The sequence below is a fragment of the Taudactylus pleione genome, unplaced genomic scaffold, assembly GCF_031769625.1.
Source record: "Taudactylus pleione unplaced genomic scaffold, aTauple2 ptg000455l, whole genome shotgun sequence".
NCBI classification, from domain to species: Eukaryota; Metazoa; Chordata; class Amphibia; order Anura; family Myobatrachidae; genus Taudactylus; species Taudactylus pleione.
This window is the reverse complement of record NW_028284857.1, coordinates 955,360-967,500: the sequence shown is the minus strand read 5'-3', so window position 1 is coordinate 967,500 and position 12,141 is coordinate 955,360. Positions and strand designations below refer to the sequence as shown.

General features: G+C 49.7%; 1 protein-coding gene across 4 annotated transcripts in view; it reads left to right on the top strand.

Annotated features, from left to right (window-relative positions):
- Positions 1-12,141, top strand: part of ENTREP3 (endosomal transmembrane epsin interactor 3) — a 31,368-nt gene that overhangs the window by 6,613 nt on the left and 12,614 nt on the right. For 2 of the 4 annotated variants that reach the window (XM_088448482.1, XM_088448480.1), the window contains exons 2-9: positions 439-495; positions 1,049-1,159; positions 1,243-1,368; positions 3,498-3,605; positions 3,702-3,862; positions 7,639-7,738; positions 7,829-7,913; positions 9,137-9,685. In XM_088448482.1, the coding sequence (XP_088304608.1) occupies positions 439-495; positions 1,049-1,159; positions 1,243-1,368; positions 3,498-3,605; positions 3,702-3,862; positions 7,639-7,738; positions 7,829-7,913; positions 9,137-9,685 (1,297 nt within the window). The remainder of the gene's footprint in view (positions 1-438; positions 496-1,048; positions 1,160-1,242; positions 1,369-3,497; positions 3,606-3,701; positions 3,863-7,638; positions 7,739-7,828; positions 7,914-9,136; positions 9,686-12,141) is intronic. The other 2 variants (XM_088448481.1, XM_088448483.1) reach the window with 1 other exon arrangement.

Here is a 12,141-nt window from a genome sequence, read left to right as displayed (position 1 = left end):
CTCTTCGTCCATCACCCCCCTCTCCTCTTCGTCCATCACCCCCCTCTCCTCTTCATCCATCAACCCCCCTCTCCTCTTCATCCATCAACCCCCCTCTCCTCTTCATCCATCAACCCCCCTCTCCTCTTCATCCATCAACCCCCCTCTCCTCTTCATCCATCAACCCCCCTCTCCTCTTCATCCATCACCCCCCTCTCCTCTTCATCCATCACCCCCCCTCCTCTTCATACATCACCCCCTCTTCATCCATCACCCCCTTCTCTTCTTCATCCATCATCCCTCTCTCCTCCATCTATCACCTGACAAACACCATCAATCCTGGCTTGTACCCACAATAATGACTCGTCCCCTGACAACATCTCTCTTCCTCATGGTCCATCCCATTCCCCATTATTTTTCTTCTGTTCCTTTTTTTTTTTATCTCTCCTTGCTGCTCAGTTGGCTGTTTCAGGCCTGATTGGCTGCATCTCATGGAAAAAACCATTTACTTTGGTGGTGAGTATGGTGCACAACTTGCAGTATCATGTTGGTTACAGTCAGGCTAAGGATACAAGATTCACTTGTGCTTTAATTAATAGTCCTGAACAAGCTATTGCTAGATTAATATCATTTTACAGATAATTTTTTTTTTTTATAATAGGTTTTGGATAGGGGTCACACTGTTGATGAGATGGTGGATGAGTTACATGTAGGTGTGGGTAGTAGGGTCACACTGTTGATGAGTATGGTGGATGAGTTACAGGTAGGTGTGGGTAGTATGGTCACTCTGATGGGGAGTATGGTGGATGAATTACAGGTAGGTGTGGGTAGTAGGGTCACACGGGGAGTATGGTGGATGAGTTACAGGTAGGTGTGGTTAGTAGGGTCACACTGATGGGCAGTATGGGGGATGAGTTACAGGTAGGTGTGTACAGCCAGGATGAGGATAGACGTGTACTGATGAATTGCCATCCAGTCCTCTTATAGATCCCAATGCAAAACCAGAGAGTAGGGAATGCTATGGACAGAACATTACTTATAATACCTTGAAGCTGTAACTTGCTCCTAGGTCACAGCCTTCACGCTCCTGAGTGCCCTGAGTGTGATGCTCAGCCTGGCCGGCTCCATCCTCTCCTGTCAGAATGGACAACTAGTGAAGTCCTTTAATTCCTGTAAGAAGGTGGGTGTGCAGTCTAGTCCTGGAAGTCCTCATGCCAGGTGCCACTGCGACTTACCTCGCATTTCCTGCTCTCTCCTACTCAGGAAAACAACTGGTGTATTTGCTGTCACCCAATCACCCATCAGGAGGCACCACCAGAATGCGGAGAGCTGGAGAAACTGATTCTGTACCCCAATCACCAGTGTGACAGCATCCGCACTGCTCTGAAGGTGAGTCACCCCTTACCTGCACATGATGATGGAGGTAGGTAGGTGTAGGACAGTATATGTGATATTAGAGGTAGGTGTAGGACAGTATATGTGATATTAGAGGTAGGTGTAGGACAGTATATGTGATATTAGAGGTAGGTGTAGGACAGTATATGTGATATTAGAGGTAGGTGGAGGGCAGGATATGTGACATTAGAGGTAGGTGGAGGGCAGGATATGTGACATTAGAGGTAGGTGGAGGGCAGGATGTGTGACATTAGAGGTAAGTAGGTGGAGGGCAGGATGTGTGATATTAGAGGTAGGTAGGTGGAGGACAGGATGTGTGATATTAGAGGTAGGTAGGTGGAGGACAGGATGTGTGATATTAGAGGTAGGTAGGTGGAGGACAGGATGTGTGATATTAGAGGTAGGTAGGTGGAGGGCAGGATGTGTGACATTAGAGGTAGGTAGGTGGAGGGCAGGATGTGTGACATTAGAGGTAGGTAGGTGGAGGGCAGGATGTGTGACATTAGAGGTAGGTAGGTGGAGGGCAGGATGTGTGACATTAGAGGTAGGTAGGTGGAGGGCAGGATGTGTGACATTAGAGGTAGGTAGGTGGAGGGCAGGATGTGTGACATTAGAGGTAGGTAGGTGGAGGGCAGGATGTGTGACATTAGAGGTAGGTAGGTGGAGGGCAGGATGTGTGACATTAGAGGTAGGTAGGTGGAGGACAGGATGTGTGACATTAGAGGTAGGTAGGTGGAGGGCAGGATGTGTGACATTAGAGGTAGGTAGGTGGAGGGCAGGATGTGTGACAGAGGTAGGTAGGTGGAGGGCAGGATGTGTGACATTAGAGGTAGGTAGGTGGAGGGCAGGATGTGTGACATTAGAGGTAGGTAGGTGGAGGGCAGGATGTGTGACATTAGAGGTAGGTAGGTGGAGGGCAGGATGTGTGACATTAGAGGTAGGTAGGTGGAGGGCAGGATGTGTGACATTAGAGGTAGGTAGGTGGAGGGCAGGATGTGTGACATTAGAGGTAGGTAGGTGGAGGGCAGGATGTGTGACATTAGAGGTAGGTAGGTGGAGGGCAGGATGTGTGACACAGGTAGGTAGGTGGAGGGCAGGATGTGTGACATTAGAGGTAGGTAGGTGGAGGGCAGGATGTGTGACATTAGAGGTAGGTAGGTGGAGGGCAGGATGTGTGATATTAGAGGTAGGTAGGTGGAGGGCAGGATGTGTGATATTAGAGGTAGGTAGGTGGAGGGCAGGATGTGTGACATTAGAGGTAGGTAGGTGGAGGGCAGGATGTGTGACATTAGAGGTAGGTAGGTGGAGGGCAGGATGTGTGACATTAGAGGTAGGTAGGTGGAGGGCAGGATGTGTGACATTAGAGGTAGGTAGGTGGAGGACAGGATGTGTGACATTAGAGGTAGGTAGGTGGAGGGCAGGATGTGTGACATTAGAGGTAGGTAGGTGGAGGACAGGATGTGTGACATTAGAGGTAGGTAGGTGGAGGACAGGATGTGTGACATTAGAGGTAGGTAGGTGGAGGACAGGATGTGTGACAGAGGTAGGTAGGTGGAGGGCAGGATGTGTGACATTAGAGGTAGGTAGGTGGAGGGCAGGATGTGTGACAGAGGTAGGTAGGTGGAGGGCAGGATGTGTGACATTAGAGGTAGGTAGGTGGAGGGCAGGATGTGTGACATTAGAGGTAGGTAGGTGGAGGGCAGGATGTGTGACATTAGAGGTAGGTAGGTGGAGGGCAGGATGTGTGACATTAGAGGTAGGTAGGTGGAGGGCAGGATGTGTGACATTAGAGGTAGGTAGGTGGGGTTTGGAGCAGCATGTGATATTAGGGATGGTAGGTGGGATGAGGTGTCGGTGATGGAGGGGTCTCTGTCCTCCTCATACTCAGGGAATAAGTAGATCTCCAGGCAGACTGACAGCTGTAATGGGGGAGGGGGGGAGAAGACCTTACTGGCTCAGATGGAGATATGACTGTGTTACAGATGACTGATGACAGGTGAAGATCTTCTCCTCCTCCTCCTCCTCCTCCTTCTCTCTGGCAGTCTCGGTCCTATGGACAAGTCTCCTGGCGAAGCAGGTAGTGGTATGTTCCACACTTACTGACTCTTCTCTGTGTGTCCTAGGACCTGTTGTTCAGTGTTTGTGGCCTCACCATCTTTTCCACCATCATCTGCACCCTGTCCGCTGTCATCTGCTGCATTCAGATTTTCTCATTGGATGTCACCCATGTAGTAAGTTCTGTACGACGAGTGCAGACACCTCACCTGACCCTGCTGCCCCTCACACCCTCCAGACGTATACACCCCTCTCTCTCTCTCTGCCCGCAGCTGGCTCCGCAGAGGTCCACATCCGTCAACCTGGAGTGTTTCTCCCCCCAGGACACAATCCTGCAGAGCATGATTGAGTGCGAGGAGTTTGTACCTCCGGTGCCTCCACCTCCATATTACCCACCAGAGTACACGTGTAGCTCGGAGACGGACGCACAGAGGTACGGTAGGAGACCCTCACTGTGCGTCATAGGTGATGTGGCCCAGAATTAGCATAAGGGGCTGATGCAGTATGACTACAGCGCTAATCGGCGCACCCTATCTTACATTAAATCGATTAGCGCATCCCAGACAACTAGTTACACGCAATTGCGACCATGCAGATTTGTGTTATTCTGCCGCTTGCACCGGGATGAGTGAACATGGCTGTGCACATAAATGGTGTGATCATGGAATTGTGAACACATGCAGATCAGGGGCATATAAGACGCATATAATCCTGAGAGAGGGGTGTTACTTGCAGTAGCCAGACGCATGTGATTGGCTGCTGTGAATGCACTGCTGATGCTGATTGGTGAGACGTTACTGTGCTTTTGTGATTGTGTTATTCCATGCACGCGATGCAGAGATCTTCCTGCCGCAGCACAGAGGTTTTAGCGTTTGTTGGAAATTAAGATAAGTGATAAAAGCACGGGTACATGAGGTATACGTGTGCACATACTACTGTTGCAGGCCGGCATGCATCTGCAGATCACTCCCGCTTTGCTTGTGGTCGCAACCATCGTTGTTCCCGATTTGTACTTTTTCCATCGAATTGCAGATATTCGATAGTTTCCAGCCATCAGATGCAGCTTTCCGATGGCCGGCTTCTAATGTGCAGCTGTGGACACCTCAGCTAATATGCTCAAAGCTCTGAATGGTTATCCCATCAAATGGTTGCGATTCGATGGCTAGTGGCCACCAGATTGATGTGGGAAGTCCAGCAACCATTCGATGTCGGGCGGCTTCCAATGTTTATCCCTTTAGGGGGTCAGACTCCATCGTGTGAGCCGCAGTGCCACCTTGTGTCAGGATATAATTACTACATGTTTAAGTGACTATTCTAGTAAATGATGATAATTTGGTGAATTTATGCAACTGGTAAAGGGGACCCACATCGGGGACAAACACAGGATTTCTAGGGGTGCAGGTTCCCTGATTTCAGAACAAGGCAGAAAAAGAAACTGGCTGCAATGTGTTACGTCACAAGTGCTGCTTATTCATACAGATACTTATTAGTGACCACGTATCCGGTGACTGACACTCATACAGCAGTGCCAGCTACTGAGGGGGGGGTCTGCGCTCAGCCGGAGGAGGGTAACTGTGGCAGTACCTGCGTGAAAGCAGCGATGTGTCAGAGCGAGAAACTAGCAGCACTACCTCACTAGGGGGCAGATGTACTAAGCTCTGGAAAGTGATAAAGTACCAACCAATCAGCTCCTAGCCGTCATTTTTCAAACACAGTCTTTAACATGACCGTTAGGACCAGAGTGGCTGGTAGTTTATCACTTTCCAGAGCTAATTACATCCCCCCCTCTAAGTTATAGAGCCAGAGACGGAGCTCTCCATAATGCTACATTGCTATGTAAAAAGTAATGTACAGAAACTCACGTCTCCAGCTGCCAAAAACAGCGCAAAGAGCAGCGCTAGCACAGGCGTAAGTACAGGAGACATTAGATGGCAGTCGCCTCCGGCTCCTTGTGTGAACGTGGGCCCTGAGTACTAGTGTACATAACGCATTGCTAATCAGTCCAGAACTGCACCACGCGGGACGCATATTAACCAGCAGTGCCGTATTGTCATACTACTACAATCAGCACAAGAAAATGGTAAATATACCAAAGAGGGACGCATAAAGTAATATAAATCGCACACAGTAATATTAGGCCCCTTTCATATTTCTGACCACGATGTTAATACTTCTTTACAAAATTATAAATAATCCTGGTTCTAGCTACTCCCCTAGTGCCTCACATCACAAACCTGCAGAGGGCCCCAGGTCACTTTCTACATATGCAGAAAAACACTAGTACTAGAGCCAAAACATAAATATAACTAATACACTAGAGCCAATACATAAGTATAACTAATACACTAGAGCCAATACATAAGTATAACTAATACACTAGAGCCAAAACATAAGTATAACTAATACACTAGAGCCAAAACATAAGTATAACTAATACACTAGAGCCAAAACATAAGTATAACTAATACACTAGAGCCAATACATAAGTATAACTAATACACTAGAGCCAAAACAGAAGTATAACTAATACACTAGAGCCAATACATAAGTATAACTAATACACTAGAGCCAAAACAGAAGTATAACTAATACACTAGAGCCAAAACATAAGTAAAACTAACACATGGCCACCTCCACTTCATGTATCCTCAGTGCCCTACATAATGGTCACCTCCGCTTCATGTATCCTCAGTGCCCTACATAATGGTCACCTCCGCTTCATGTATTCTCAGTGCCCTACATAATGGTCACCTCCGCTTCATGTATCCTCAGTGCTCTACATAATGGTCACCTCCGCTTCATGTATTCTCAGTGTCCTACATAATGGTCACCTCCGCTTCATGTATCCTCAGTGCCCTACATAATGGTCACCTCCGCTTCATGTATTCTCAGTGCCCTACATAATGGTCACCTCCGCTTCATGTATCCTCAGTGCTCTACATAATGGTCACCTCCGCTTCATGTATTCTCAGTGCTCTACATAATGGTCACCTCCGCTTCATGTATCCTCAGTGCCCTACATAATGGCCACCTCCGCTTCATGTATCCTCAGTGCCCTACATAATGGCCACCTCCGCTTCATGTATCCTCAGTGCCCTACATAATGGCCACCTCCGCTTCATGTATCCTCAGTGCCCTACATAATGGCCACCTCCGCTTCATGTATCCTCAGTGCCCTACATAATGGCCACCTCCGCTTCATGTATCCTCAGTGCCCTACATAATGGCCACCTCCGCTTCATGTATCCTCAGTGCTCTACATAATGGCCACCTCCGCTTCATGTATCCTCAGTGCTCTACATAATGGCCACCTCCGCTTCATGTATCCTCAGTGCCCTACATAATGGCCACCTCCGCTTCATGTATCCTCAGTGCCCTACATAATGGCCACCTCCGCTTCATGTATCCTCAGTGCCCTACATAATGGCCACCTCCGCTTCATGTATCCTCAGTGCCCTACATAATGGCCACCTCCGCTTCATGTATCCTCAGTGCTCTACATAATGGCCACCTCCGCTTCATGTATCCTCAGTGCTCTACATAATGGCCACCTCCGCTTCATGTATCCTCAGTGCCCTACATAATGGCCACCTCCGCTTCATGTATCCTCAGTGCCCTACATAATGGCCACCTCCGCTTCATGTATCCTCAGTGCCCTACATAATGGCCACCTCCGCTTCATGTATCCTCAGTGCCCTACATAATGGCCACCTCCGCTTCATGTATCCTCAGTGCCCTACATAATGGCCACCTCCGCTTCATGTATCCTCAGTGCCCTACATAATGGCCACCTCCGCTTCATGTATCCTCAGTGCCCTACATAATGGTCACCTCCGCTTCATGTATCCTCAGTGCTCTACATAATGGCCACCTCCGCTTCATGTATCCTCAGTGCTCTACATAATGGCCACCTCCGCTTCATGTATCCTCAGTGCCCTACATAATGGCCACCTCCGCTTCATGTATCCTCAGTGCCCTACATAATGGCCACCTCCGCTTCATGTATCCTCAGTGCCCTACATAATGGCCACCTCCGCTTCATGTATCCTCAGTGCCCTACATAATGGTCACCTCCGCTTCATGTATCCTCAGTGCTCTACATAATGGCCACCTCCGCTTCATGTATCCTCAGTGCTCTACATAATGAGTAATGATTACAAGATGGCTGAGCCTTTCCTTCATGTGTACTGTGCAACTTTCTATTTACAGCATCACATACAATGGATCAATGGACAGCCCCATTCCTCTCTACCCCACAGACTTCCCACCCTCGTACGAGAGTGTCATGGGGATCCGAGAAGACAGTCAGGTGAGGGAGACAATGCTGGTGCCATCTGGGTCCCTGCCTAGTGTCTGTGCAATAGGGGGAAGTCATGGCAGTCATTTCTCTTTCCCGCAGGCCACGTTGTTTGATGCCCACGTGAATGAAGTCTCATGTCTCAGTGTATCAGGCAGGATTAACTCCAACGGCCAGAGCGGTAATGGTGAGTGGTGGAGACTAGAGCGGTTATAGTAATAATGGGTAAGACGGGCGTTATAATGGTGCTATGAGGAGAGCTGATGAGGAATTCTGCTTAGTGTAACGATTCATTAAGCAATTAATAAGCTGTGTTTATGCAGAGTCCAATACTACCAGCAGGATACTGATTGGCAAGTACAACAAACTATTGTTACATAAGTACATGTTGGATCATTGTATCTAATTTTGAACAACAAAGTGACTCTTTGTAAATTCTACACGGAACAACTGATTACGCTTTCTACTTAAAAGCCAATTACAATACAGTATTTCAGACTTCTCAGTGTTGTTTTCGTGACTGACATCTTTTCATATTTATATTTTTGGTTCATAAACATGTAGATCATGTTCATGAATATATACATACATACATGACAATTGTGTATTTATTTTAATGTTATATTGTGTCAGAATGTAATTATTCGTATAGTAAATGTGATTAATTTGTATATATGGGCATTTTTCCAGTATATTTTCGATCTCATCCGCACCGTTCATGGATTTAGTTTTTGTTTCTTCTTTTTCTTGGTTTGCTGCCATATTAAACGGCTGCAGGGGGATAATTGTTTTGTGTCTCCATTCAGCGCCGGAGGCTATTTCTTAGGATCTCTATGTGATTAATAACACTCTGTATCGCTGCGGATATTTTCATTTGTATGATAATATCCTCGCTATGTACTAAACTGAACCCGCAGGGACAGTGGAAACCATTATCGCTGCCCCTGCGAGTTACATCCCCGGCATTTGTGAATGACTTCCCCTGGGGGGATCTGACAACGCACATGCGCACAGTCAGCTTCCCAAACCGGTTGGAGGCTGCAGGAGAGGGATCGGAAGATGTAGGGATCAGAAGATCCCACTCCTGAGAGTAAAGCAGTTAACACCATCTGTAACGGGGCCAAACTCATCGCTGTTTGGCGTTTGTTACATAGGTGTTACATAGTAGTCCTCACTTATAATAATGGGGACTGTGATCTACGGTGCTAATTATCCTTCTGCCGGAGACTTCTGTAATATACATCGGAACAATTCATCCAGTGATGCAGAAAGGGCAGTTTCTACATCATTTTATGAGCAAACCCTTGATACATAGGCAGTATAATGCTGATGGGGATTCCTGAGACCAGGATCTAGCACTGGTATTGCCCAAGGCTTTGCCTGAGTGACTGAGACCTCTCTGTATTACAGAAGACAGTAGCCCGTCTGAAGACTCCGTCCTCCTGGAGCTGCAGGGCTCTGACCCGTCTGTGGATTATGTCCTGTACCGATCCATCCAGCGCAGCCGCGCTGATTACTGTCTGAGCGTGGACTGTGGGCAGTGTGGGCATCACCAGCAGAGCCCCACCCTCAGCCTGCAGGGACCATTTGAGGTGGTGGCCGTTCCTCATAATAAGGGGGGTCGCTCATTCTCCTGCTCCACCCCTAGCGCTTGTCATGAGCCACTTCCACAGGTGGGAGGTGGCGCCACTCGGAGCTGTAACCGGTTGGAAAGCATCGGGGGTACCAGTGGTCCTTGCTTCCCGGAACTAAGACTGAAGGGAAAAGTCCAGCGTGAAAGAGAAGGGAGCCGAAGCTCTGGGTGCTCTCTCCATCATATGTCTCCCTGCCAGGCCCCTGACTGCCCCCATCGCCGGTACAGCGAGAACACGCGGCCTAAGGTGCTGTACGTGGATGTGACTCCGCGACTCACCATCCGCTCACAGAGTGACCCAGGAATCTTCAGTATGCTAGCTACAGGTGAGCGGGAATCTCCCTTCTCTCATTCAGTGTGCTAACTACAGGTGAGCGGTAATCTACCTTCTCTCAGTCAGCGTGCTAGCTACAGGTGAGCGGGAATCTACCTTCTCTCAGTCAGCGTGCTAGCTACAGGTGAGCGGGAATCTACCTTCTCTCATTCAGCGCGCTAGCTACAGGTGAGCGGGAATCTACCTTCTCTCATTCAGCGCGCTAGCTACAGGTGAGCGGGAATCTACCTTCTCTCATTCAGCGCGCTAGCTACAGGTGAACGGGAATCTACATTCTCTCATTCAGCGTGCTAGCTACAGGTGAGCGGGAATCTCCCTTCTCTCATTCAGCGCGCTAGCTACAGGTGAGCGGGAATCTCCCTTCTCTCATTCAGCGCGCTAGCTACAGGTGAGCGGGAATCTACATTCTCTCATTCAGTGTGCTAGCTACAGGTGAGCGGGAATCTCCCTTCTCTCATTCAGCGCGCTAGCTACAGGTGAGCGGGAATCTCCCTTCTCTCATTCAGCGCGCTAGCTACAGGTGAGCGGGAATCTCCCTTCTCTCATTCAGCACGCTAGCTACAGGTGAGCGGGAATCTACCTTCTCTCATTCAGCGCGCTAGCTACAGGTGAGCGGGAATCTACCTTCTCTCATTCAGCGCGCTAGCTACAGGTGAGCTGGAATCTCCCTTCTCTCAGTCAGCGTGCTAGCTACAGGTGAGCTGGAATCTCCCTTCTCTCAGTCAGCGCGTTAGCTACAGGTGAGCGGGAATCTCCCTTCTGTCATTCAGCGCGCTAGCTACAGGTGAGCGGGAATCTCCCTTCTGTCATTCAGCGCGCTAGCTACAGGTGAGCGGGAATCTCCCTTCTGTCATTCAGCGTGCTAGCTACAGGTGAGCGGGAATCTACCTTCTCTCATTCAGCGCGCTAGCTACAGGTGAGCGGGAATCTCCCTTCTCTCAGTCAGCGTGCTAGCTACAGGTGAGCGGGAATCTCCCTTCTCTCAGTCAGCACGTTAGCTACAGGTGAGCAGGAATCTCCCTTCTGTCATTCAGCGCGCTAGCTACAGGTGAGCGGGAATCTCCCTTCTCTCATTCAGCGCGTTAGCTACAGGTGAGCGGGAATCTCCCTTCTCTCATTCAGCGCGTTAGCTACAGGTGAGCGGGAATCTCCCTTCTCTCATTCAGCGCGCTAGCTACAGGTGAGCGGGAATCTCCCTTCTCTCATTCAGCGCGCTAGCTACAGGTGAGCGGGAATCTCCCTTCTCTCATTCAGCGCGCTAGCTACAGGTGAGCGGGAATCTCCCTTCTGTCATTCAGCGTGCTAGCTACAGGTGAGCGGGAATCTCCCTTCTCTCAGTCAGCGCGCTAGCTACAGGTGAACGGGAATCTCCCTTCTCTCATTCAGCGCGCTAGCTACAGGTGAGCGGGAATCTCCCTTCTCTCAGTCAGCGTGCTAGCTACAGGTGAGCGGGAATCTACCTTCTCTCATTCAGCGCGCTAGCTACAGGTGAGCGGGAATCTCCCTTCTCTCAGTCAGCGCGTTAGCTACAGGTGAGCGGGAATCTCCCTTCTGTCATTCAGCGCGCTAGCTACAGGTGAGCGGGAATCTCCCTTCTCTCATTCAGCGCGCTAGCTACAGGTGAGCGGGAATCTCCCTTCTCTCATTCAGCGCGCTAGCTGCAGGTGAGCGGGAATCTCCCTTCTGTCATTCAGCGCGCTAGCTACAGGTGAGCGGGAATCTCCCTTCTGTCATTCAGCGCGCTAGCTACAGGTGAGCGGGAATCTCCCTTCTCTCAGTCAGCGCGTTAGCTACAGGTGAGCGGGAATCTCCCTTCTGTCATTCAGCGTGCTAGCTACAGGTGAGCGGGAATCTCCCTTCTGTCATTCAGCGCGCTAGCTACAGGTGAGCGGGAAACTCCCTTCTCTCATTCAGCGCGTTAGCTACAGGTGAGCGGGAATCTCCCTTCTCTCATTCAGCGCGTTAGCTACAGGTGAGCGGGAATCTCCCTTCTCTCATTCAGCGCGCTAGCTACAGGTGAGCGGGAATCTCCCTTCTCTCATTCAGCGCGCTAGCTACAGGTGAGCGGGAGTCTCCCTTCTCTCATTCAGCGCGCTAGCTACAGGTGAGCGGGAATCTCCCTTCTGTCATTCAGCGTGCTAGCTACAGGTGAGCGGGAATCTCCCTTCTCTCAGTCAGCGCGCTAGCTACAGGTGAACGGGAATCTCCCTTCTCTCATTCAGCGCGCTAGCTACAGGTGAGCGGGAATCTCCCTTCTCTCAGTCAGCGTGCTAGCTACAGGTGAGCGGGAATCTACCTTCTCTCATTCAGCGCGCTAGCTACAGGTGAGCGGGAATCTCCCTTCTCTCAGTCAGCGCGTTAGCTACAGGTGAGCGGGAATCTCCCTTCTGTCATTCAGCGCGCTAGCTACAGGTGAGCGGGAATCTCCCTTCTCTCATTCAGCGCGCT